This window comes from Melanotaenia boesemani, chromosome 11 (genome assembly GCF_017639745.1).
Source record: "Melanotaenia boesemani isolate fMelBoe1 chromosome 11, fMelBoe1.pri, whole genome shotgun sequence".
NCBI lineage: Eukaryota > Metazoa > Chordata > Actinopteri > Atheriniformes > Melanotaeniidae > Melanotaenia > Melanotaenia boesemani.
The window spans coordinates 1,556,745-1,583,221 of record NC_055692.1 but is presented as its reverse complement, the minus strand read 5'-3'; the positions used below and the strand labels follow the sequence as shown (position 1 = coordinate 1,583,221).

Genomic DNA, 26,477 nt, shown 5'->3' with positions numbered 1-26,477 from the left:
TGTGGTGTGTTTTATACACTGTAATTGTAAATTAATTTCAGATTTTGGTTTTATGTGAATGTCAAATAAAGACAAATAACATCATATTTCTGACACATGGATTCAATCATGGATCCAGTTTTTATCTGTCAGACGCTGCTTGGAATGAAAATGTGGACTTTTTTCTATTTTACTTCTTCTAGCAACCAAATGTGTACTAACCTGGTTGTTATAAGTAAAAGTTTGGTTTCAGAGAGCTTGTGGATGCTAGCCGGCCTTACAACCTGAACAGTCCCACCAGAAACCAGGAGGGGGCAGCGTTGAGCAGCTCGCGTGTGAAGAAGAAGCCGTGACGCGGTAAGCAGCTGTTCCATAAAGGAAGCAGAAATGAACCTTGCTCATACTCAAAGGTTGTTTTCTGTCTCTGAGCTAAATCCTCTAAAAAAGTTTATCTAAAAACAGACTGACTTGTATTTTCAGACTTTGAGTTAATTCGTCCGTGTAGGTTTGGTTTGTTGTACCTGAACTTGTACAAGTCCTTGTTTTAGCTCCATAGTGAATTATCTTTGATCCCTTAACCCTTAAATTTATTTACAATTATATAAACACAAAATAAATACAGTAAAAAACTTGGGATAAAAAACAACAATTAAATATCAAATAAAAGTAAATAAAATAAAAGTATAATAAAAATACTTATAATAAAGTAATAAAAATAAAGTAATAAGGTATTTTTAATTTCATTTAATAAATTAATAACAAATCATTTAAAAATAAATACATAATAAAAAAGTAAATGAAAAAAATGAATTAATAATTATAAAACAGTAAAAAAGAAATTGTTACAAATTTGCAGGCATGAGGAGGCTTCACCCTACGATCTGGGATCTTCTCGGGTTAGATTCAGGTCCTTGGTGGACCCTGTGACCCCGGCCGTTTGGGGGCTGGTGCGACCACGTCCGTGCAAACAGCCGAACTCCGAACTCACTGCATGAATCACGAATGATGCCGAGTCTGCCGGCTCTGCACTGAGCTAGTTAGCTTGTAGAGCGCATCGGAGCAGAGGAAGGGCAAAAGATGGAGACAATTTGGCAAGTCTGGGGTCATTTGGTACCAAATTGACCAAATTCCACGTGGATTCCTGACATATCCAACCTAAACCATGACAGTTATGTATGTGCTGAGGACATATCGCTGCTCTGCCCTCTGCTTCCCTGCATGGCTGATGGAGATCGACAGAGCACAATACAGCATGTTAGTGCTCTGCCATGAATCTGTACAGGTTATATACACCACAGGGGTCCCTATGTGGCACTGGGTGGGTCGATGTGAAGGTTTACTCTCACATAAAGACATTACAATCAACATGGTTACTCTCAGTACAGGTTAGTAATACAAATGTACCGTCAGCACTATGGAGGGAGGAGGACCACTTCAATAATCATGATGAGAACAATAAGGATAATTATAGACTTTTTAGCTTCCTAATGCTGTTTCTGCTCCAACAGAAGTTTAAAAAGATGAGCCACACTACAGCGTCAGTGTAAGTCATCATAGTACATTCAGTCTATCATCATTATAATACACTATGACAGATGTGCGTTTTATAAAGCTGAACACCACAGCTGCAGTCAGGCTGAGTGCACAGAGCTATGAGATGTGTTATTTTATGTACAGAACTCTGCATTTATACAGGTAGTTATTCCACCGTGAAGGTCCTGGTCCTGCTCTGTCCCTCCGCCGGCTCTTCTGCTCCTCTGGGATGAGTTAGAAAACTGCTAGTAATCAGTAAGAAATGAAAGAGGATATTGTTCTTTGTTCTCTTGCCTCTCAGCGAGGCGAAGCTTATTCACCACCAAGGAATTGATGTCTGATAAATCTGCCGCTCCTCATGTGAGATGTGGTCACATGGTCCTACTTCTTGCCCTCACTGTCTGTGGAGAGAAAAACATTAAACAAAGGTATTTATCATCATGATGCATGAAAATGCATGTATATGCACGTAGATGCATGCAGATGTACGCAAGGCGAGGCGAGGCAGTTTATTTGTACAGCACATTCCTTCTCCAGGACAGTTTAAAGTTCTTTACGTAAAACAAAAGCATTACAGATATTAAGACATAGTAAAAGGCAGCAACACATAGTAAGAATCACACTAAAATAATAAATTTAGTGCTGGGCAACGATTCAAATTTCTAATCGCGATTAATCGCATCGTTATGCGCAAAATGTCTCTTTCCTTTAAAAAAAAGGCCTACAGCTATAAAAAGAAAATGCAGTAAGTTTTGGTTTACAAACATCAGGCGTCTCCAACCTGCGACTCTGGAGCTGCAAGTGTGTCTCTGGACCTTCCACAATGCCTCTAAATAAGCGGCTAAAATATTTTTTAAATCTGTCATTAGGTTGGAAACCAGGGACTTTTTTTTTCTTTTACATCATTTTCCACAAATATCTACATTCCTTAGCAGAAAGTCTGTCTATCCTCTTTTTTTTTATATAAAGGTTTTATGTTTTGCTTTATTTTAAAACCTTAAAATGGAAATAAAAATGTGGTTCTTAAAAAATAACAAACATTCTATGGTGGCTCTTCATTAAAAATATATATTAAGTTTCCTTTTTTAAAAGATCTGGTAACATCTGCGTCTCTAAAGGAGTTTTATTTAGCTGGCTGAGGGAAAAATGGCTCTTTGGATTGGAAAGGCTGCAGACCCCTGCACTAAACACATAAACAGGTTTAGCAGCAGTTTTCTCTTTAAACAGCAACAGTTAAAATATTTCTTCATATATAAAATCAAATATTTATGAGAAAGAAGGATGAAATGTTCAGGATTTACTAACTAAAAGGTAAAAAGTCAGCAGGATGGATTTAAAGCTGTGAAGCTGCTTCCTTCTAAACACAGAAGGAACAATATGTGATGAATATCAGCATCAGGTGAACAGACAGAAAGCAGGATGAGAATCTCACAGCTTCTAGATGGTGAGGAGAGAGAAATATTCACAATATGCACAATAACTTCCATCCATGCAGCTTCACTGCTTCATTATCCACATTTCTGGATATAAATTCTCTAAACTTTCATTCTTAGCTTGACTGTTTAGCTTCACCTCTGCACCTGCAGCCTCCGCTACCGGGAGTTAAGGGTTAACATCTGGTTTCCGGGTGTAGCGTCAGGTCTGTAGATGTAACTATAAACATGTGTGGTATCCACAGAAAGTCCAGAATCTCAGCTACCAGCTCAGTAAAACCATTTCTATCACCAACAAACACAGTTAAGATAACAAATAATTTAAAGAGCAGCTACACAAAGTCGGTAAAATATGTAAACACAGATGATGTCTCCCCGTGTCCACCCCAGGCATGGCGGCTTGAGCGGACGCTCTTTTTCAACCTGCTGCATCAAACTTTCTAAAATATTATGGAAAAGTTTTAGTTAGACGCTACTTAGCATTGTTTGCAGGTATAAACTAAAAAGGAAGCATTTTCGACGATCCAATGTTTTCTTGAGACAGGAAAAGAGCCTCTAAAGAGAGTAAAAACCCGGCTACTAGCAACAGCACTGTTGATGCGGGCGCGGGACACGACTACACCAAAATGGCTGATGCTAAACATGACATAATATTCTCGGGTGAAGAAGATTTCCCACCTCTTTCACCCGAGGGGACCCCATGTAAAGAACCAGCTCACAAAAAAGCTCTACTCACAACGCTAACAGGTGAGGGGAAAAGCGGCAACGGTTGTGATAAAGACGTCATTGATGTTCAAATCTGATTAACACCCGCTTTGACGCCATGGAGAAACTGGTTAATGATAACTCGCTAAAAACTGAGGGCCTCAAGAAATCGGTCGACTTTGCCTTTCAAGAAATTAAAGATGTAAAGAAAAGGGTCGATGTACTTGAAAACAAGACAAACACAGATGCCGCTATCGTTGTCCGACTGCAGGAAAGACTCGTTGAGTCTGAACGTTACTCAAGACGCTGGAATCTGAAACTGTACGGTGTACCAGAGACGGTACCCAAAGAAGATGTGAAAAAAGAAACAATTCGAATTTACCAAACTATTTTTCCGGAAGGAAAACAGAAACTGCCTGACGCGATTGATACTGTACACCGTTTAGGAAGGCTGAAGGACAATGAGATCAAACCGAGAGGAATCATTCTCCAGTTTTCATCCAGAACCTACAGAGACGCCGTGTGGAAAGCCGTGAGAAACAACGCCTTTCTGAAGGAACGGCATCTTTGCTTCACAGAGGACCTGTGCACGGCGGACCGGAAAACCAGAGCAGCGCTTTGGCCACGGATCCAGGCAGCGAGAAGAGAGGGGAAGATTGCCTACTACGTGGTGCCCGTGCCTACATCGACGGTAAAGAAGTTGGTCTTCCCGAGGCGGAGAACTACCGGCCTTTGGTAATAGCTCAACTTTTCAGACTGATGGAGCATCTGAGTTTCCGAGGAAGACAGAACACCTGTCCTGATGCCATTAACAACCTTTAACCAGCATTTACAGTTATAACTGGGCTTTGTAAACAAAGATATTTTCACAATAAAGGGGGAAAAAAAAAAGAGAAACATGGACGCCATGTTTCTGTCATCAAAGCCAGCGGCCAAAAAAAAAAAAAAAAATTTACGCTCGATTAAAAAAAATTAACAGCGTTAATTAAGCGTTGTGTTAACGCTCGATTAATGCGTTAACGTGCCCAGCACTAAATAAATTACATTAAAATGATTAAAAGTAAGATAAATTAAAAAGTTAACATGCAGATTTCATGCATAGACATGAGAAAATAAATGTTTTTAACCTGGATTTAAAAATGTCTACATTTGGTGAAAGTTTAATCTCTATTGGCAGTTTGTTCCACTTGTTTGCAGCAGAACAGCTAAATGCTGCTTCTCCATGTTTAGTCTGGACTCTGGTCTGGACTCTGGCCTGGACCCTGGTCTGGACTCTGGTCTGGACTCTGGTCTGGACTAGTTGACCAGAGTCTTTGGATCTAAGAGCTCTGCTAGGTTTATAATCTCTGAACATATCACAGATGGATTCTGGGCCTAAACCATTCTGGGATTTGTAAACGATCAGAAGGGTTTTAAAATCTGTACTGTGACTGGAAACCAGTGTAAAGATGTTAAACTGGTGTGATGTGTTCAGATCTCTTAGTCCTGGTTAAAACTCTAGCAGCAGCGTTTTGGATGAGCTGCAGATGTTTACTGGTCTTACTGGGAAGTCCTGTTAAAGACCATTACAGTAATCCAGTTTCTCTTGGTCTTTCTGGGAGACTAAACCTTTAATTCTGTTGATGTTTCTGAGCTGGTAAAAAGCTTCTTAGTGAAGCTTTGATGTGGCTGCTGAAAGTCAGATCTGAGTCTATCAACACTCCCAGGTTACGAACTTGGTCGGTGATTTTAAGAACCCGAGTCTCCAGGTGTTTACCAATGCTGACCCGCTTCTCTTTCTACCAAACAGAATAATCTCAGTTTTGTCTTCATTTAATTGTAGAAAATTCTCCTTCATCCAGGTGTTTATTTGCTCCAGACTGTGAAACAGTAAGTCTGCTGGGCCGCAGTCATCTGGTGACAGAGACATAAAGTTGTGTATCATCTGCATAACTTTGATAATTAATGCTATAGTTCTGTAATATTTTACCCAAAGGGAGCAGATACAAGTTGAACAGAAGAGGTCCAAGGACTGACCCCTAGATGCACACAGATGCACGAACATGTACGACGATGCACATAGATGCACATAGATGCAAGTATGTCCATGAAGATGTAGATCAGGGGTGCCCAAGTCCGGTCCTCGAGATCTACCATCCTTCCACCCTTCTCCAACACACCTGAATCAAATGACTGGCTCGTTACCAGGCCTCTGCAGAGCTGAATGACATGCAGATGACATTTGATTTAGGTGTGTTGGAGAAGGGTTGCATCTAAAAGTTGCAGGATGGTAGATCTCGAGGACCGAACTTGGGCAACCCTGATGTAGATACGTTTAGATGCACAAATGTACACGTAGATGCACGTAGATGCACGTAGATGCACGTAGATGCCCGTAGATGCACGTAGATGCACGTAGGTGCACGTAGATGCACGTAGATGCACGTAGATGCCCGTAGATGCACGTAGATGCACGTAGGTGCACGTAGATGCCCGTAGATGCACGTAGGTGCACGTAGGTGCCCGTAGATGCACGTAGGTGCACGTAGGTGCACGTCGGTGCACGTAGGTGCACGTAGATGCACGTAGGTGCACGTAGGTGCACGTAGATGCACGTAGATGCACGTAGGTGCACGTAGGTGCACGTAGATGCACGTAGATGCCCGTAGATGCACGTAGGTGCACGTAGATGCACGTAGGTGCACGTAGATGCACGTAGATGCACGTAGATGCCCGTAGATGCACGTAGATGCACGTAGGTGCACGTAGATGCCCGTAGATGCACGTAGGTGCACGTAGGTGCCCGTAGATGCACGTAGGTGCACGTAGGTGCACGTCGGTGCACGTAGGTGCACGTAGATGCACGTAGGTGCACGTAGGTGCACGTAGATGCACGTAGATGCACGTAGATGCACGTAGATGCACGTAGGTGCACGTAGATGCCCGTAGATGCACGTAGGTGCACGTAGGTGCACGTCGGTGCACGTAGGTGCACGTAGATGCACGTAGGTGCACGTAGGTGCACGTAGATGCATGTAGGTGCACTTAGATGCACGTAGATACACGTAGATGCATGTAGATGTAGATGCAGAGCAACTCTGAGGTTTAAAAGAAGAAAAAATCTGACAAAAAAGAATCAAACTATTTCTTTTAGTAAAAAATCATTTTTGATGTTGGACTCATTTGGGATATAAACATTTCAGTCTCATGTGGCCACGTTGCTGCTGCGACAGCTCTCTCTAAGACACAAACAACAACAAACAAGCCAACAAGAACCCGACTGCAGGTCATCTGTGCTGATTCTTCTTCTGCTTCTAATGTCATACACAGGCAATAAAAACTAAAACATCTGCATGGCTGCAGGGCCGAGTCCGGACCAGAGTCCAGATCAGTCCAGACCAGAGTCCAGACCAGAGTCCAGACTAGTCCAGACTAAACATGGAGAAGCAGTATTTAGTTCCCAGTGGAGAAACTTTCACCAGATGCAGAAACGTTTAAATCCAGATTAAAAATCTGCACCGTATCTGTTAACTGATCTAGATTCACGCTTGAATATTTTTGATTTATTTAGTTGTTTTACATGATTTTATTACCATATAATTTATGCACATACTTTTAACAGTCTTAATATGATTTTGTTTCTCTTTATATTCTTTAATGTACTATTTAATTCTTCTTCTGCAGCCCACTGCAAAGCTTTTAAGGTTTTAAAGAACTTGTAAATGAAACCTGATGTAAAAGTAAACCTGCCTTGCCTAACCATTGTGCTTTCAGACAGCAGGAATACTTGTGGTTCTTATAAGCTGACTTGCAGATGTTGTTCAGATGTTTCAAACCTACCAGTTGAGGAATGTCCTGACACCTGCTGATTGGAGACCAGAGACCGGGAGCTCAACCCTTCAACACAGAGGCGAAAAAAGCAAGAATCAGTCCTCTGCTGATGGTGTTAAAACATAATAATTATTTCCAAAATGTTTGATGAGAAGCAGGTTTGAGCTGACGATCAGTTTTTAATGCATGTAGTAGTTTTATTGCATTGGAAAGAGGCAAAAAAGCCACCTCAGTCAGCTGATACTGAACCAGTAAATAAATAAAGTGTTTTTATTCCTATCAGCTACAAATCCTTGTGTTAGCTTCCATGGTGACGACTGTATCTACTGTAAATGTGCTCCGTAGTTTCTGTTAAAAACCCCAGCAGGTGATCAGCGATGCATGAAATCTGGCTGGATCCCAGTTTTAATAAGCCTTAAAACCAAAGAAACCAAAGTCGAGCTTGTACAGAAGGACTTATGTGACATCTAGGTCAAAGAAAAGACATCAAACACAGACTGGTTTAAACCAGCTGCAAAAACTCAGCTCTTATCCTGAATCTGGTTAAAATAAAGATTCATCAAGATGAATTTCAAATGATCCAGCTTTAAAAGCAAATGTTTCATTAATAAATGACATCTTCAGGTTGTCAATCCTGTCAAAGTTTCTGTCCTTAATGCTTTAATGCAAGATTTAAAATACATTTCTACATTACACTTCTACAGATGTGGACAGTGATGCTTTTTTGTTTGACTGTAAATTTCCAGCTATACTGTAAAAACATTGATAAAATAATAGTCCTGAAGTAAAGCTATAACTATGTCAAAGTAAAGCTATAACTATGTCAAAGTAAAGCTATAACTATGTCAAAGTAAAGCTATAACTATGTCAAAGTAAAGCTATAACTATGTCAAAGTAAAGCTATAACTATGTCAAAGTAAAGCTATAACTATGTCAAAGTAAAGCTATAACTATGTCAAAGTAAAGCTATAACTATGTCAAAGTAAAGCTATAACTATGTCAAAGTAAAGTTATAACTATGCCTAAAGGGTCCATCTGCATTTTATTGCAGCTTTAACGAATATAATTGATGGATTTTTTTTGTCCGTACGTTCTTCTTCTTCTTCTGATTCGCAGCGTGAATAAAAGAAAAAGGAAACTACAGAAAGCTGAACCGAACCGTGATGTAAACGGACCAGACTCGGCCGTAGTGGCTGAAAATCACACCTGAGTTTCTGTTGGTTTTACACTCACATCACCATTCACCATGGCAACACATTCACCATGGCAACAGGAGGCATGTGTCCGCCTCGTCCAAGACCTGAATAAGCAAACGTTCGGAAGGGTCTACAACAGCCTCCTCAGGTGAACCTGAACCAGAGCAGAGTCTCAGCCCAGCAGCTGTTCTGGGCCACCACGTCCGTACCTTGGTAGATGTCGTACTGTCCTGACATCAGGTTGTAGCTCATGCCCAGGTGTGTGTGATGGTGTGTGTGGTGATGTCGGGCAAATGAGACGTGGTTCCTGTCCCGTTCCGTCTCTCTGTCCGGCTCAGGAGAACCCTTTTCACAAGGCTGCATGAACAAACAAACAAACAAACAAACAAACTTTCAGCATGTTTTTCTGAATCTGAAAACCTGGAAAACTTGGAGTCAGATGGATGAATGCATGTTACTGATGTTGGGAATGGTTCGGTGAGATTTATGTGTAGGTACTAGGGCTGCAACTAATAACTATTCCGATGGTCGATTAGTCACCGACTATTGAAACGACTAGTCGACCAATCGGATTATGTATCTCGTGATTATTATAAATGGATCTTATTTCACTTTCAGCTTTGAAATCTTGGATGAGGTTGTTATGTAAGTCCGACGTTCCTCCTCTTTAAATGTTCGAGCATAGCAGATGTACTTCCGTGGTACACAAGGTCCGCTTTACAAATCTCACATGTATTTAATTTACTTTGTAAGTTAAACGTGAAGTTATCCCAGACTTTTAACGTTCTCCGCCGCGGTTTTCCTCCCTGGACCGCCACCATATTTTTCCCTGGCAGACTTTATGGCGCATGTGCAACTCTCAGCAGAGATAAAAAAAGAAGACGATGTCTCACTATGTATTTTTTTTTTTTTTTTTGACGACAATAGTCGACGTCTAAGTTCGTTGTCGACTATTTTTATTGTCGACTATTGTCGATCGTTGCAGCCCTAGTAGGTGCCTTAAACATCTTCAGCATGTTAAAAAGCAAGGAAGGATAAATTTAATATTAACCATAGTTTAATAAAGGATGGGGAAACGCCTTCAACACCTAAACAAAATGTTTATTCTACAGTGTTTGTCCGGGTAGCAACTCTTTCCACACCCGGTGGCCCAAGTTCACCTGTGTTTTTTAATGCAAACTTTTAAATACTTTTAATATTAACATTCATCTGTCCAGTACATTTGTATATAGAGCACTGTTTGAGGACGACTAGACTTCCTACATGAAACATTATGTTTTGTATCACCAGCCCCACCTTTATTCTACTGGGCAGACGGTAAAATGACGTCATGATCAGCTGGCGATCAGGTACCACGGAGCTGAACTACATCTTTTGGATTCATCTATAGCAGGGATCTCCAACTCCGGTCCTCGTGAGCTACTGTCCTGCAGGTTTTGGATTCTACCCTGATGCAACACACCTGACCCAAATCACTGGGTCATTAACAGGTTTGTGCAGAGGTGTGTTGTAGACAGAGACATCTAAGACCTGCAGGACAGTAGCTCACAAGGACCGGAGATGGAGATCCCTAAACTATAACAGTATTCGGATTTAAGCCTGGTATTGGTCAGATTTCATCCTGGAATTGTGTGGCCAGTATTTAGACCTCCTCTCCTTCTTGTTCCAAGGGGATCTCTGCTTTAACCTCTGAGTGTTTATAGAGCCTGAAGAGGAGGGCTAACAAAGATTTGTAGACCCTCTTATCTCCTAAAGGAGCAAAACTGCCAGCAGTAAAAGCCTCGAATGTCTGACACCAAGAAAACAAGTTTCCATTTTACACAGAAAATTTCTCGGGGATGAAGAGCTTTGTGTTAAATAGCAGGAGCTTCAGAGCCGATCATGTTTAAATGAAAAGGCCTAAAACTGCACGTTTTTTCATCAGAAATATTACATTTTTAAACAAATGGTAAACTATTTCACAGGATTTAAAATTTTAAACTTGGCACAGAAATCAAGGAAATGAGAGTTTGGTGGATTATTTCTCCCCTTTGACGACCCAGCTGGTCTGGTATTACGTATTATATGGACGATCGGATCAATGAGGTGTGACGTCGGTGTGGGTGTGGCGGCTGCTCACATCAGGAGACTTTCCACGGACCTGATGGCTCGGCTGCTGCAGCAGCTCCACGGTGGAGGACGAGGACGACTCGCTGAGCTGCTTACTGCTCACAGCTCCGCCTCTGCTGGGCGGAGTCACCTCTGACTCCTCCCTGCCCGCCGTTTTACCGTACAAGGGATAGTGGAAACCTGATGAACACAAAACACAGATTCATTTGGACATTTATTTGCGATAATAGTGACACATGTTCATATTTAATATCTAATCATAGAGCTCAGTACTACAACGAAAAATTTACTTTATTTCATTCCTGATGTATCACAAAGACCAATTTCATCACCTCATGGTGAAAAAAACCTTTGCTCCAAACCCTGTTGTTTGCAATCTTATACTTGTCTTCTGCCCCCTGGTGGGCACCTTTTGCATTACAATAATTCTCACATATCATGTGTAATATACACTATATACTATACAATTTTATTTATTTATGTCTCTGTCTCGTTCATGAGTGAGGGAAGGATGGAGCGGGAGATCGACTGGCGGATCGGTGCAGCCTCTGCAATGATGTGGACAAGGGCTGCAACTAATGACTATTCTGATGGTCGGTTAGTCACGACTATTAAAACAACTAGTCGACTAATCGGATGATGTATCTCATAATTATTAAATGGATCTTATTTCACTTTCAGATTTTAAATCTTGCATGAGGTTGTTATGTAAGTCCGACGTTCCTCCTCTTTAAATGTTCGAGCGTTGTAGACGTACTTCCGTGGTAAGCAGTGTTGTTTGTTGGCAGCATCTCAGTTTTAGTCTTAGTTTTAGTCTTCAGGATGAAAATGCTCATTAGTTTTAGTAACATTTTAGTCATTTCTAAAAAAAAGTATTAGTATTTTAACAATTAATTTAGATCAATAATACATATTAAAAAGTGGAATCAAGGTCGACAGGTTATAACAAGTAATTTATAAAAGAAGTTAACCTTAATGCTTTTACATAATAACCAGATCTTTACCAGACTGAAAGCTTTAGCCGAGACTTTCCCATCAACAGGGAAGTGATGCTGCTGTGCTAATTAACTGCTGCTGGGCAGAAACATTTATTTCTATATTTCACCTTTTTCATGATCACGTCCTACTTCATCATACAAACATGTCACACAAGAAAATAGCAGATCTACAAGTTCAACATAGAGCAACACATTGTGTTTGGTTATTTTCATCATTAATTACTAAATTAAAAGGAATAGTTTTAGACTTAGAAGGTTTCCAACCAACAGCAGATACTTTCTGATCTACTTAGGATGATGCTTTGCACAGATAAAGTTCTAACTGTGGAATCAATTACTCCTAAAAAGCAAAGAGCAACAACATCCTGACTTTGGTAACTGTGGCTTTATTTCTGAGAATTTTCTGAAGTGTAAAACTCCACCCTGAACACACACATGTCCAAAATATGAGCAAAGGATGAGGAACACATGCTCAACGTGACCTGGTCTGCCAGTGGAATTATTATAGTTAAAATATGTCCATATATCGTTTCATCGCTTCCACCAAACCCCTTCGTCCACGCCGCCGTCATGATTCATCAATGAACGAATGAACTGCTCGTCTGTGCGCGCTGTACGTCAGGTGGTGGGCGTGGCCAAGGTGCAGCAGCGTTGCTGACTGACAGGTCGCGCTCACAACAGGCAGAAATGTCGTGTTTTTAATGTCGGACAATCAACGCTTCAACATTTTCGTCTCATCTCGTCAACGAAATCTCATAAACGTCTCGTCATGTTTTCGTCATCAGAGCCGTTTTTAGCTCGTTATCATGAAAAAAAGGTTCGTCAACTAAATAAATTCGGCATCGTCATCGTTGATGAAAATAACACTGGTGGTATGCAAGGTCCCCTTTACAAACCTCAAATGTATTTAAATTTATTTTGTAAGTTTAACGTGGAGGGTCCCAGATGTGTTTTTCTTATACAAAGAGCATTTATTGTTGTGTCAGAACAGTTTTAGTACAATTCATTTGTTCAACCGTTCGCGGGGTTTTAGACTAGAAGAGCAATAGTTTAGATTTGTTCTCAATCTCTTCTCAGTCTCACTCGTTCTTTGGTAAACTTTTCCTACAATGTCTGACAAAGTATGCAAGTAAATCTGTTCACTGAAATCCTTTTTGGGGTTTTATTATAGGACCTTGTAAACTCTCAGGGTCTCAGACTTTTGACGTCCTCTGCAGCCATTTTGTTTCCTGGTCCGCCGCCATATTTTCCCCTGGCAGACTTTATTGTGCATGTGCAACCCTCAGCAGAGATAGGAAAGAAGAAGATGTCTCACTCTGTATTTTCTTTTTTTTTTTTTTTTAGACAACGGTTAAATTCGTTGTCGACGATTTCTGTTGTTGACAAATTGTTGCAGCCCTAATGCGGACTCTACATCGGTGAAAAATGAGCTGAGCCAAAAGGCAAAGTTCTCAATTTATGATCTACGTTCCTACCATCACCTATGGTCATGAGCTGTGGGTAGTGACCGAAAGAACAAGATCTCGAATACAAGCGGCTGAAATGAGTTTTCTCCGCAGGGTGGCCGGGCTCTCCCTTAGAGATTGGGTGAGAAGCTCGGTGATCCGGGAGGGGCTCAGAGTAGAGCCGCTGCTCCTCCACATCGAGAGGAGCCAGATGAGGAGGCTCGGGCATCTGGTTAGGATGCCTCCTGGACGCCTCCCTGGTGAGGTGTTCCTCGGGTAGAGGGAAGTCTGGTTTCCCTGCTTAGGCAGCTGCCCCCCCGACCTGGCAGCTGCCTAAGCAGAAAAGCGGCAGAAAATAAATGGCAATTTAATTATTTATTTTACATTTTGTTAAAGAACAGAATAAAAAAAACAATTCTGCCCTTTATGTTATGGGTTTTGTTTATAGGGTTATCCTAGTGATTCATGATGATGTTGAATCCACCTCTGATTGGGATATCCAGAAACAAAATTAGCACAACCCAAGACCAAAATAGCTGAAAAGTAAGTGAAAACCCAGCAAAGGGAACACACAGTCATTAGCAGGCAGCTCAAAGTCAGTGCCGCTACTGGGACTTTAATCTGTCCAGTTAGGAAGTAAAACTGATCAGTTTCAGTTGGAATAGACAACAGGTGGAAAAGCAAGTATAAAAACAACCCCTTTAAAGGCATAGTCCTGCAGGTGGAGGCCACCCACCATTTCCCTGTCTTCCTTTTTTCTGGCTGGTTTTTGCTCACATTAGCATGTAGCCAGTGTCCTCAGCTCTAGAGGGACCATGAGGCGTGTCTGAAACCCACAGAATCTGCTCAGGTAGAGCAGCTCATCCAGGATGGAACATCAGTGCTGCTGGTAAGAAGGTTTGCTGTGTCTCCCAGCACAGTGTGGAGAGCATGGAGGAGATACCAGGAGACGGACCAGTATACCAGGAGACGGACCAGTATACCAGGAGACGGACCAGCGTACCAGGAGACGGACCAGTATACCAGGAGATGGACCAGCATACCAGGAGATGGACCAACATACCAGGAGACGGACCAGTGTACCAGGAGACGGACCAGTGTACCAGGAGACGGACCAGCATACCAGGAGATGGACCAGCATACCAGGAGATGGACCAGCATACCAGGAGACGGACCAGCATACCAGGAGATGGACCAGCATACCAGGAGATGGACCAACATACCAGGAGACGGACCAGTGTACCAGGAGACAGACCAGTGTACCAGGAGATGGACCAGTGTACCAGGAGACGGACCAGTGTACCAGGAGACGCCACTAATGTTCATGTTTCTGCTCAAACAGTCAGAAACAGACTCCATGAGGTGGTCCACTAGTGGAGTCCGTGCTCACAGCCCAACACCGTGCAGTGTGATTGGTCCAGAAACCACCAGCAGTGGTAGATTGCCATTGGCTCCCTGTGGAGGACTATGACCATGTAAGGTAATGTGTGAACCTTGCTGTGGTCAGGATGCTGGAAAAACAGTTAAGACTAGGGGGTAAACTCTGTTTCTTCTGTATAAAAACAGATGTGTAAACTCCTCTTTTTTTTTTCTTGTTTAGCTTTGGGTGATGTTTAAGGCGATGAAGCATTGTTTCAACCCTGCAGATAAGGAAATTCCAAAGAAAAAAAATAAATATATTACTGGTTAAATAATGAATAAGATGGTATTAATATGAATTGTAGACCCATTATCTATCATTTAGATCATTCATGAAATCTCTACAACTTCTTAGATTATACACATTAATCCCCACAAGCTGGATTGGATGTTTGTATGAATACATCATTGCTATAAAGTGCTATATGTAGGATGTCATATGTTACAGCTTCCACACTGTTCCAGTGATAAAAACTGTCTATAATTACTAGTCACTGTGGTAAGTTATTACCTGAAAGACATGGATAGTGACTTTCAGCCCAGGGATTGTACACGTCAAAATATGTGTGTTCACAGCCAGAAGCTAAAACACAGCCCCCTTAAAGTGTAATACCAGCGATCACCACAAGATGTCGGCCCTGGTTCTAATAAAAAAACATACAAATGTTTTCTCCTGAAAAGTCCTAATAGTTTCACCAGCTGCTTTCACTTCCTCTGATCAATGGTAATTAAACAGATTTAAAGAAAGGCTTTAAAGATATGACATTTTTTCTCCTCTCTTTCAACGGGGTTATCAAACACAGACATCTTCTTACCCAAATCTGACTAAAAAAAGGGAAAAAAACAAAACAAAACAAAACCCAAGGCTCAACTCAAAATACTGAGTCTTGTTAAGAAGCAAGACTAAAGCTGGATTTATATCCCGCGGCGTAGCAAATGTGCTTTCACACTCAAGCGTAGTGACGGCGTTGTGTTGCAGTTTCTCTTTGCAGAAAACCGGAAACACATAGTCACAAACCGACCAATCACAAGCCTGCGTGGAGATTAGCTGAGCTGTAACCGACCTTATGCAGAAGCTGGGTTGTTGGAGTTATACCTGCACAGCGTCTGCGTCCAGTAGGCCCAGCACAGCCGACGCTGGTGAAATGTGCTTTCACACATTGTGTGTTTATCATGCAAATTCAGCAAGAAACTCCAGAAATCCAGAAACACATAATTACAAACGGACCAATAACAAGGGAGTACTTTCATGTAACCGGGCGGCAAACACGGGTGCACGTCAGGTCTGGAGGTGGAGCGCGTTGAGTCTCCGCAGACCTACCTGGATCATGCTGCGGTGACGCCGTAACTGAACGCACGTACACGCCGCGCGAGTATAAATCCAGCTTATGCCATATATATACGTATATATATATATACGTATATATATATACATATTTATTCCACATCTTGAGTCTCATGTTGAAATAGGTTTTAAAATTGAATGAAAAGATCTCGTCGGACTCTTACCTGGGTAACTGTGGACCAGGGTTGGGGACACCCCTCGGTAGGAGCCCCCACTGCCCTCACACATGGCTAAGTATGGGGGATAGGAGGAGTGCTGGTAATGGATATAGGGCTGATGGGGGGTCATCGGAGGGGAAACTGCTGCACGTGCGCTGTGGGACTCCTCTGACAGCCCTCCCGCTGGCTCCTGACCCTGATCCTCCACCCCCTCCAGCCTGTCTGAATCCTCCATGTCGATGGAGAGTGGGAGATCATGGCATCCATGAACTCTAGCTTTTTTAGAATCCACGCCCATTCCTCCTGAGGTCATCCTGGCCTCGGTAGGCTCCGCGGTAGCTCCCCACTCTTTTCCACTGTCTGCTTCGCCCTCCCCGGTGTCCTCCCCGTGTAGCTCTGAGTATTTGCCGTGAGCGAGGCAGTGAGCCCAGGCAGGACCGTCTGAGGGCTAGATCGATGGGGACAAGTGTTGGTGCGAGTTGCAGTGTTTCCCCTATAATTCTTTGTTAACAGTGGTGGGTGGGAGTCATTTAGGGGTCAGCTCAACTTCAGTCCACGTCTCTGTCTTGCTTATAAAGCCAGTTGTAGGACTAAAATCACATTGAGTTTAAATATTAGTGTGTGTCTTTAGTGGTATTTCTTTCTTTAGGGAGAAAGAAAAGCGGATTTATGACTTTTATCTGCACATTCATTAGTTGTTTTAACGGGGCTGGAGAATTTCTTGCTGCAGAGGCCCACCGCTGCTGAACGACTATAGAGGAAACACTGTGTACTGGGGTGAACAGAGCCATAGACAGACCATCTATCACTGGCTCTGGGTGAGATGTTGATGAAGGATGAAGACGTTTCAACAGCAGGCGGCCATTCAGCAGTGAGATGCGAGGAGAGCGGCGTCCCTCCCAATGACACAAATCAAGACACGTCTCACACATGATCAAGTGCAGAGTTTAGAGCATTTTGGAGGGAGAAAAACAAGCTACCCTCTCTCCAACAGGACTTTCATTGTACTCATAAAACCTCTGCACATGACCCAGCATGGCTCCAGTTTGAGGTTGCACTGTGAGATGACATGAGTTAAAAAAAGAAAGAAAAATCTGTACAAGCTTTCTGAAGAAGTGGCTCATGTCAAAACAATCTTGTTTCTTTTGCAGCTAGAGTAGGTATCAGACATTTCCTCCATTAATTCTCAGTCTAAACACAGAAAACATTTGCATTTGTTGAGCTACAGCACCACAGAAGCCACATGGTCATTGTTATTAGCACCTAAGGTTTAGCTGTACACAATGTGTGGTTAATCTCTTTGCAACACTCAACAGCTGTCGTTAAAGCACACCAACAACACCATCAGCGGCGGCGGCGAGTTATAAACAGAGGGAGAAACTTACACTGGAAAAGGAAACATTTGAGTCCAGATCTGTCTGACTGTTTAGGTTGTGGAGTGATGAAGAAGAGGAAGAGGAGGGTGACTTGATGTCATCACAGTCTTTCATTGAGACCTGGTGCTGGTCCACCATGCCACCGTGCACCGTCTTTACGCCTATGCTCTGTCCCCTTTCTCCTCTCTCACTCATCTCCACATAGGACAGAACTGGTTTGGGACAGCAACCTTTAGCACCGTCTGGACCTTTACCTAGCATGGTTCCAATGGCTGAACCCCCAACCATATGTTTGACATCCTCACTGTCTCTCACCCCCTGTCCCCTTTGCTTGGCAGTGGGTGTCTGGTCACAGCATTTAGAGGCCAGTAACAGTTTCTGGTCCATGTACAGTCCTCTGGAGTACTGACCATAATACAAGGACTGAGCCAATGCTGTCTGGGTCTGACTCATCGCCAGCTGGAGCTGAGACTGAGGCGGTCCCTCGCCTTTCTTAGACTCTGAGAACTCATGGGAGTTTTTGTCGTCCTCTTTCATCTCGTCTTTTCTGTCTTTCCCTTTGCAGTCATGGGCTGAGCTTTTGTGAAAAGCAATGCTGCTGTTCTGCCTCTCGGACTGCATGTAGCCTTGCAGGTAGTAGGGCTCGTAGCCGTGGTAGAAAGGGGACTGGGGCTCTTTTGAGGACTGGGTAGAAACTGTGGGAGGAGGTTTACCAGAGGTACCATGGTTACTATTGGAGCTCACCTCAGAAGAAGCCGAGGAGCCCGACTTGGATCGACATTCTGAAGACGCCCCGTCGTCCCCAGCATCTGAGATGTCCGAGTAGGCGGGGCTGTTGTTCTTGCTGGTGCTGTCTGCTGTTGCCAGGCAACCACCACTTGCATCAAGTCTTGATGAACTGCCGATGGAGGGACTGGGTGCATTGTCTGTGAATGTGTAAACCTTGTCGGCCTCAGCTCGGATACTAGCCATCCGACTCTCCTGGCTCTCCGTGATTCCGTTCATCACATCCTGCTTACTGAGGTGCTCTTTCAGAAGGCTTCCCGATATCTCCTTTGCACTGATTTTAGAAACACTACCACCATCTTCCATTTTGATTCCACTGCTGTCGCCATTAGTCGTCCTGGTCGGCAGGTCCTTGTTATGTTTGTCCTTCAGCCTCCGTTTTTCTTTTTTGCGGGTCTCTTTGCTGCAGGTGACCATGGTGGCTTTGGCAAGACTTGGCTCCATGACAATGCTCAGCTTTGGTTTGATTGGTTTCAGGGAAAGGTTTTTACTAGTGAGGCCGACGGCGGCCATCGGAGATGGCTGCTGTGAGGTGACGATATCTGCTGTGCTGGTTGGATATGTCGTGTTGGGTATGGCGATGAGTTTGGGTGGAGCAGGGGCTGGAGCGATTAGCCGATTGGTCCTCGACTTTGAGAGCTTCTCTACTTTCCCGTTGGCCTTTTTGCTCTTATCACACATGCTTACTTTCTTTTCAATCAGTCCCTCTGCTTCCAGTTTGGGCATCTCCACTGAGGAGCTCCTGTCTGGGACCATGCAGTTCTCCAGGACCACAGTCATGTTGGAGATGATGGGCAGATTGGTAAGGTCATCGATCAGCCCATCTTTTAAATGTGAGGTCCTTCTGGTTTTGGAGCTGGCTGTAGGGCTGTGGTCAGTGCTGAGGAGTAGTCGTCTGTTCTTAGGAGATCCCACTGTGGTCACCTTGTAGAGAGGTGCAGGTTTCTTGGAGGGGTTGCTGGCATTAGTGCTGCTGCTGGTCTCAGGGAGGTCATAGGTCAAGTTGCTGATGGCGTCCTCACAGTCTGATAGTCGCTCCTCACTCTCTCCATCCTTCAAGGGTTCCAGCTCTGGCTTCCTCTGCTCCTCAGCCTCCAGGTGTGCATGTGTCTGGTGGTACCGCAGGCCGTTGATGTGCTTGTAGCGTTTAGTGCAGTTTGGGTGTGGGCAGTCAATGAGGATGGGTGGAGGAGGTGGCGAAGAAGCACAACCTCCCCCTGGATCCATGAATGAGGGGTCAGATTTGCCCTGCGGCGTAGACGGGGCGCTTCGGGACTTTGCTCGAATCCTCTTCCCATTGCCGTTTTTAATTTCATCTGAGGAGACCAGACTGAGGTCCAGGTCAGCTGGCAGCTTGTTCTTTCGCTTTCCTGAGGAGGGCGAGGAGGCGCTGTTCGCAGGTTTCACCTCCTCCACCGTGAAGAAAGACGGAGGCGCTCTGCAGTTGCTGTTGATGAGGTTTAGGCTGCCCCTCCTTCCTTTGTTGTGGATGGATGTGGCTGTTCCAGCCACGCCACCGCCACGGCTCCTGTGGTGGGAGAGACCTTTGACTTTGGTAGGGGGGACTGGCTCTACACAGGTCCGCTCAGCCATGGCCATCCGCATCCGTTTCCCACGCCCACGACCACCTGGTAATTCGGGATCGCTGCAGGGAGACTCACAAAACCTGGAAAGATGAAGAAAAAAGGTTTTAAAATTAGCAGATAATTCCCCTAAAAACCCACAACCTGGAAATGCTGCAGATATCTGACATCTATCATAAATCATAAGGAACAACTACAGGTCCATCTCACAACTTCACCTCAAAAGTAAAACAATAGAAAAAGAATTTTTATCAACAACTCTGCAAATTCTTGGCACTTGACAACTTAATGATCAGAACATCCTGTAAAGGCCCATTTCTGCTCCCTCTGTATGTATTCAGGTACGTTACTGCCTTCATGCTTTTATGCATCCCTTACGTTGTCCCGGTTGTTAGGCAATGCATCCACGAGTTCGGAGTTCACCTCTGAGTTCTGATGTCAGATTCAGACAATAACAAACATGGAGATGATGGAGGAGATTATGATTATGTCCATGCTCAGAAACTGACATAAAAAGAGGCAGAGTAGTACACGGCACTGATGTATGTGGCCATTATATACATCGTGGCTTCTTTTTAGTTTATTTCGGGGGTCGCACATCAACTATACTGCTCGACATCACCCCCTGTGGTTTCCGGTGGAACTGCTCTATTTGCTACACCAGTGTACGGATCTGCAAGGGCCTGCAAAGTAGACCAAATTACGCACATAAAGATGCAGAAGATGGACGAAATAATCCATATCCGTCATGCATAGAGAATAAATAACTCTTTAGTCCGACTTGAAAATCTGGTGTCTTGAATGGTTCCTACATGAAAGACAGGGACTACTTCGTATTTGTAGGTATCTATAAATCTACTCAAACAAAGACGACATGTGGAGCTCACCAAGGCTCCATGTTGGGTAGCGTGACTAAACGTCCTCTTGGAAACAAACCAGATATCTGATAATTATGCTGATGACACTCAGCTCTACATCACTGTCTCACCAGGGGATTCTGGTCCCAGACAAAGCTTCAGTTCTCGCCTTGGTCACATCAATTTGTGGACGTTCCAGAATTCTTTTAGATAAATAAAGATATATCTAAAATTATTGTTTGGAACTAAATTTGAGTGCCCAAAGATCAGTGCACAGTTTTAAAGTGGACGGTGAGTGAATATTTGAATAAATCAGTTTGTTTTTTTTACAAGTTTTATTGTAATATTTAAAGAAATTAGTGTTGATGTTTTTTGCAGAGTCCTGTATTATTTAAAATCACATTTTAAAGTGTTTATTAGGGTTTATATAAGTTTTAATAAGATCTAAAGACCTTAAGGTTGTTTTTGAAGGTTTTATCCCAGAATGAGTTCATATCATTTCCCAGTCTCAGCTCAGATTCAAGGTTGTGTGAACGACTTCAGACAGAAGGAACTATTTTCCTTCCTTTTTCAGTACAAAGCCTGTCTCTCATGCAAAGTACAAAGCCTGAACAAGCCTCAGTTTTGTGATGTAGAGACACTTTGTATTCACATGCCATCTCTTTAGCCGTTACGCCTTTAGATGTGGTTTGCAGTAGGGCCTTGCATCTTAACCCAATCAGAAAACAGTGCTGCAAACTCTTCACATACAATATTTTTTTACTTTACAGACATGTACGGTGATGCTGTGATTCATTCTTACAAGTACAAAAGTACTTGTATAAAATTATATGTAATCATATTTTAGAATACAAATATACAGTAAAAACAGATCTATATCATTGTCTTTTCCTGATTATCACTGAGGCAAACATTACAACATATCGGATGACTCACTAACGAATCCTCAACCATGAAAATACTAGAGAACAGTTTCTAAATCTGGACTGCAGTGAAGACCCTGCATGTTAACATGACTACTCCTAACTCACAAACATGTTGTTTTTGTCAGAAACCAGGACCTGAAAGTCACGCTTGCTTCCACTGGTCCCTGGACTGCTTGGTGTTAAAATGGATTCAGACCTTGTCTGACGTTGTTTGGTTTATTTACCACATTATTAACACAAACAGCTGCAGAGCAAGATGAGACCAGGCTTTATTCATCCCCCTCTGTGATTTCAAGATGATGATATCTCACATTTCCTGTGATGTTTCTAATGGCTTTTTTAACCCTTAAAACTCCACAAGCCATTTTTGCTCTGGCATTTTTTTCCGTTTGCAATCCAGCACCCTGAGACTGTACACTAAGCGCAAGGAAGGAGGCAGAGGACTAGTGAGGATCAGAACCACTATCCAGGATGAAACATCCAACATCCTTGAAAACATCAGGAAGATGGCCTCAATGGACGAAGTGCTCGGTGAATGTCTCAGGCAGTGGAGAACAGATTATGTGGTGATGGAGGAACCATCATGGGAGGAAAAGTCCCTCCATGGGATGTACCACCGACAGATAACTGAATTGGCTGATATGGAGAAATCCTACCAATGGCTAGAAAGGGCTGGACTGAAAGACAGCACAGACCTGATCATAGCTGCACAGGAGCAGGCCTTGACCTAAAGGGTAAAATAGTCATCACAGTTTAGCCCACAGAGAAACACACTACTGTTCCTGAGACACTGATGATGGTAGAAGAGACAGACCGCGGAGAGATCTGCTGGAACTTAGCGATGATTTCCCACATGTTTACTTAAATACTAGTTGCTGTTTTTTAATGTAATTTTGTGCTTACAGCTTTGAGGAGTCGATAATCATGAAACAAGAAGCAATTTTTTCCTTTGAATCACTTTATGTAACCAGCCTCCACTGAGACATCCAAATTAAAAAAAGCAATTTAGTCCCCACTTCCAGAGATTAAACTGTAATTGCCATGACAACTATCATTTCCATGCAGGAGTAATAATTGAAAGGTTTCCAGCAGGCGAGACAGGCTGTCACATTTTCCACTCCACAGAGTGGATTTATTCCGGCTCGTAGCAGAACAACAGCTGATGGCCTTTAAGCATTTCAGCTACGTCCATGCACTGAAGGAATAAAAATGTACTTTCAACCAGATAAACAGTCATCAGCAGAGGGCTGAGATGAATAAAACTGTTCAATGAAAGAGATGCAATAAACTGAGCCGAAAGGTTCGGGATAAATTACATGAGGCCAGTCGCTGCAGTACAGTCGGAATAATCGATCCAGTCTGTCCTTCTACACTTTATTCTGGTTTTACTTTAGTTAATCCTGCTCCTTCCCTCACTTCTGACTCTTCAAACTTTGGTTTAACTGATTTTGTGCCATCTCTCATCTTCTTTGAAGATCTAAGAGAAAGCTGTCCAGATGTGAGACACGTCCTGCTTTAATCTTCCTCCGCTCTGGTTAAAGTTAGGTAAGAACAGGAGCTGCATCTCAGCAGATTCCACCCGCAGCCATGTTAAACCGGGGATCTTTATCGGTTATGATCACCAGGAAACCATCTACTTCCTCAAGCTGAGACATCTCTGATCTCTCCTGCAGGTACGACACACAACTCCACCTAAACAACACCTAAATGAAGAATTTATGAGCCCTCGTTCCAGAATCAGTTGGTCTGGAAAACTCATGAATGAATTCAGATCCTGTCAAACTGGTCTGTGACATCAGTGAGCAAAAGTCCGGCTCTGACATGGGTCATCATCACATCCTAGTTCCAGGAACTAAAGTCCTGAAGGTTCACACTGGAAGAGAACCAAACCAGGAGACCCCGGATTTCAACTGGACCAGAGTTTGCTTCTCTGGTCTGAACCAGGAGACCCGGTGAGTGTTCACACTGCTCCAAAGGGACTGGACTATCAATGGAAGAGGACCAGGGTTGGTTTAAAGTGGACCAAACAGAACCAGGGTGGAGGCCTCCTCAACCAACTTTCAGCCAATCAGAATTTCACATTTACTTATTTTTGGGGGAAAATCCAGATTATCAGCTCAGCTGAATCCATTTAACCATGAATGTTTTTTAAACTAGTTTCTATTGATGTTAAACAAACAACAACAACAACAACAACATTGTTAGAAAAGAAAACATTGAGACAAAGTAACTTTGAAACCACCGACTTCCCATTTCAGCTTTTCTACATTTTTTACAACTGAAATAACAAAGAATTTTGTCTGATGGAAGTAAACATGGACGAACGGGCGATGTGTTTTATTTATTTATTTACTTTCATTCATGTATTTATTTTTTACATATCGCTGCCGTTGGGGGCAAACCTCCGATGTCCAAAACTGTTATTTTTCAAGAAATAAATAAAACTGTGGTTTTTTGTATAATTTGAACACAATGTCGTATTGTGTTTTACATCATATATCGATGGTTAAATATTTGTAAAACTACAGACAAACATAAAGGATGACCAATAGCACTGATTTATGAAGAAAAAAAAGAGGGCTCTATAGCATCACCCCTGCTCACACAGATTTTTTTTTTTTTTTTTTATTATTCCTTTATTTAACCAGGATAAAAACTCATTGAGATTAAAAATCTCTTTTGCAAGAGTGTCCTGGCCAAGCAGGAGCAGCACAGTTACAACAATGGGTTACAGCAACATACTTCCACACATTCACACATAATAAATACAATACAAGATCAATACAAACAAAATTAACTAAAACAATTACAGGCAAAAGATTTAGTTTCAAATTCAGTTAAGAACGACTTAAAAGTGTTGAGTGACACTAAGTCTTTTAGTTTAAGGTCTTTCTGTAGGTCATTCCAATGATAAGGTGCAGCAAACTTGAAAGCCTTTTTCCCCAGATCAGTGCGAACGCGGGGCACAGAGAACAGAAGCAAGTCCTGAGAGTGCAGACTATAGCTGCTATCACTCCTCATCTCAACGAGATTATTGAGGTATGGGGGAAGCAGCCCAAGGATGGATTTATAAATTAAAAGATACCAATGCTTCATTCTCCGGAATGACAAGGAAGACCAACCCACCCGAGTGTACAAAAGACAATGATGGGTCAATGACTTAGAATTCGTTATAAACGCAATGCCCCATGATAAACAGAATCTAAGGCATGTAAAGTATCAACGGAAGAGTTCATATAAATAACATCCCCATAATCAAGAACAGACATAAAAGTAGCAGAAACAAGTTTCTTTTTACCTTCGAAAGATAAGCAAGATTTGATTCAAAAATAAAAGCCCAATTTCAATTTCAATCTTTGGACTAGTTTCTGAACATGAGGTTTAAATGATAAACAACTGTCGAGTAAAATACCGAGGTATTTGTATTGTGTAACTAGTTCAATTTGATGACCATCATTTGATTTAATGGGATGTAAGTGTAGAAGATTTGCTCTGGATTTAGTAAAAAGCATGTATTTGGTCTTTTCTGAGTTTAAAACCAGTTTTAAGTGGTAAAAAGTTTCTTGTAATTGATTAAAAGCTATTTGAAGTTGAGATTGTGCTTGCTCAGGAGAAGGTGCTGAGGTGTATAAAACTGTGTCATCTGCATACATGTGTAAACTAGCATTTTTTATATTTCTTTCTAAAAAGCTAATATAAATAATAAAAAGAAGTGGTCCAAGGATAGAGCCCTGCGGTACACCTGGTTACTTTTGAGAAATTGGATTTTTGTTCCTGGAACCTGACACACTGCGATCTGTCAGACAGATAATTTTCAAACCAACCTACGGTATGATCTGATATGCCAATGTTACGAAGCGTTTGTAAAAGGACAGAGTGACCTACTGTATCGAAAGCTTTGGAGAGGTCGATGAAGAGTACTGCACAGTAGTGTTTGTTGTCTAACGATTCAATAATGTCATTTAAAATTTTGAGAGCTGCAGTTGTTGTGCTATGCTGCTTTCTAAAACCAGACTGGGACGTGGGTAAAATATTTGCAGTGGTCAGGAATTTCTTAAGCTGTGTGTTTATTAAAGATTCCAGGACTTTAGACAAGACACACAATTTTGATATTGGACGGTAGTTGTTCAAATCTGTCGGGTCACCTCCCTTAAACAGAGGTAAAACATGAGCTGATTTCCAGATTCGCGGAATTGTATTTGTGGCCAGGGACAAGTTAAAAATATATGTCAATGACAGAGCAATAAAATCTGCTGCGAGTTTTAAGAAATAGGGTTCTAGACCATCAGGGCCTGCTGCTTTGGTTATATCCAATTTCTTGAGGGTACGTGATACCTCAAAGATGGTAAACGGCTGAAAAACAAAATTATGTTTTGAGGCTTCATAATTTATTGCTGAGGGAAAGTGTAAGTCCTGTGAGTGATTGAGGGAACTGAACAAAGAACCAGAAGCAATAAAATGGTCATTAAAACATGTCAACATCTCGTCCTTATCTGTGATGCTTTGAGAGTTTTTCACTATGCTGGTTGGTAGTTGAACGCCTAAGCTATTGTCGGATAGGGACTTTATTGTTTTCCAAAATTTTAATGGATTATTTAGGTTTTCAGTTGTTTGTTTAATAAAATGATCAGACTTGGACTTTCTTATTTCAACTGTACATTTGTTGCGTAGTTTCCTGAATGTAAGCCAATCAACAGCATTGTCGGTTTGTCTAGCTCGTGCCCATGCTACATTACGTTCATGCAACAGGTCAGCCAGGTGAGAAGTAAACCATGCATTGATACGGCTTTTCACTTTATAGTGCCTGATTGGTGCGTGC

The 26,477-nt window shown here is 42.4% G+C and overlaps 1 protein-coding gene across 3 annotated transcripts in view; it reads right to left on the bottom strand.

Annotated features, from left to right (window-relative positions):
- Positions 1–758: 758 nt before the first annotated feature.
- znf608 (zinc finger protein 608) overlaps positions 759–26,477 on the bottom strand; it is a 77,404-nt gene continuing 51,685 nt past the window's right edge. Inside the window, exons 4-9 of one of the 3 annotated variants that reach the window (XM_041999470.1) lie at positions 17,516–19,958; positions 16,137–16,578; positions 10,776–10,945; positions 8,866–9,013; positions 7,470–7,526; positions 759–1,913 (exon numbers count right to left, since the gene is read on the bottom strand). In XM_041999470.1, coding sequence (XP_041855404.1) covers positions 1,894–1,913; positions 7,470–7,526; positions 8,866–9,013; positions 10,776–10,945; positions 16,137–16,578; positions 17,516–19,958 — 3,280 coding nt within the window. In that variant the 3' untranslated portion in view covers positions 759–1,893. Of the gene's footprint in view, positions 1,914–7,469; positions 7,527–8,865; positions 9,014–10,775; positions 10,946–16,136; positions 16,579–17,515; positions 19,959–26,477 lie in introns of those variants that run through there. The other 2 variants (XM_041999471.1, XM_041999472.1) reach the window with 2 other exon arrangements.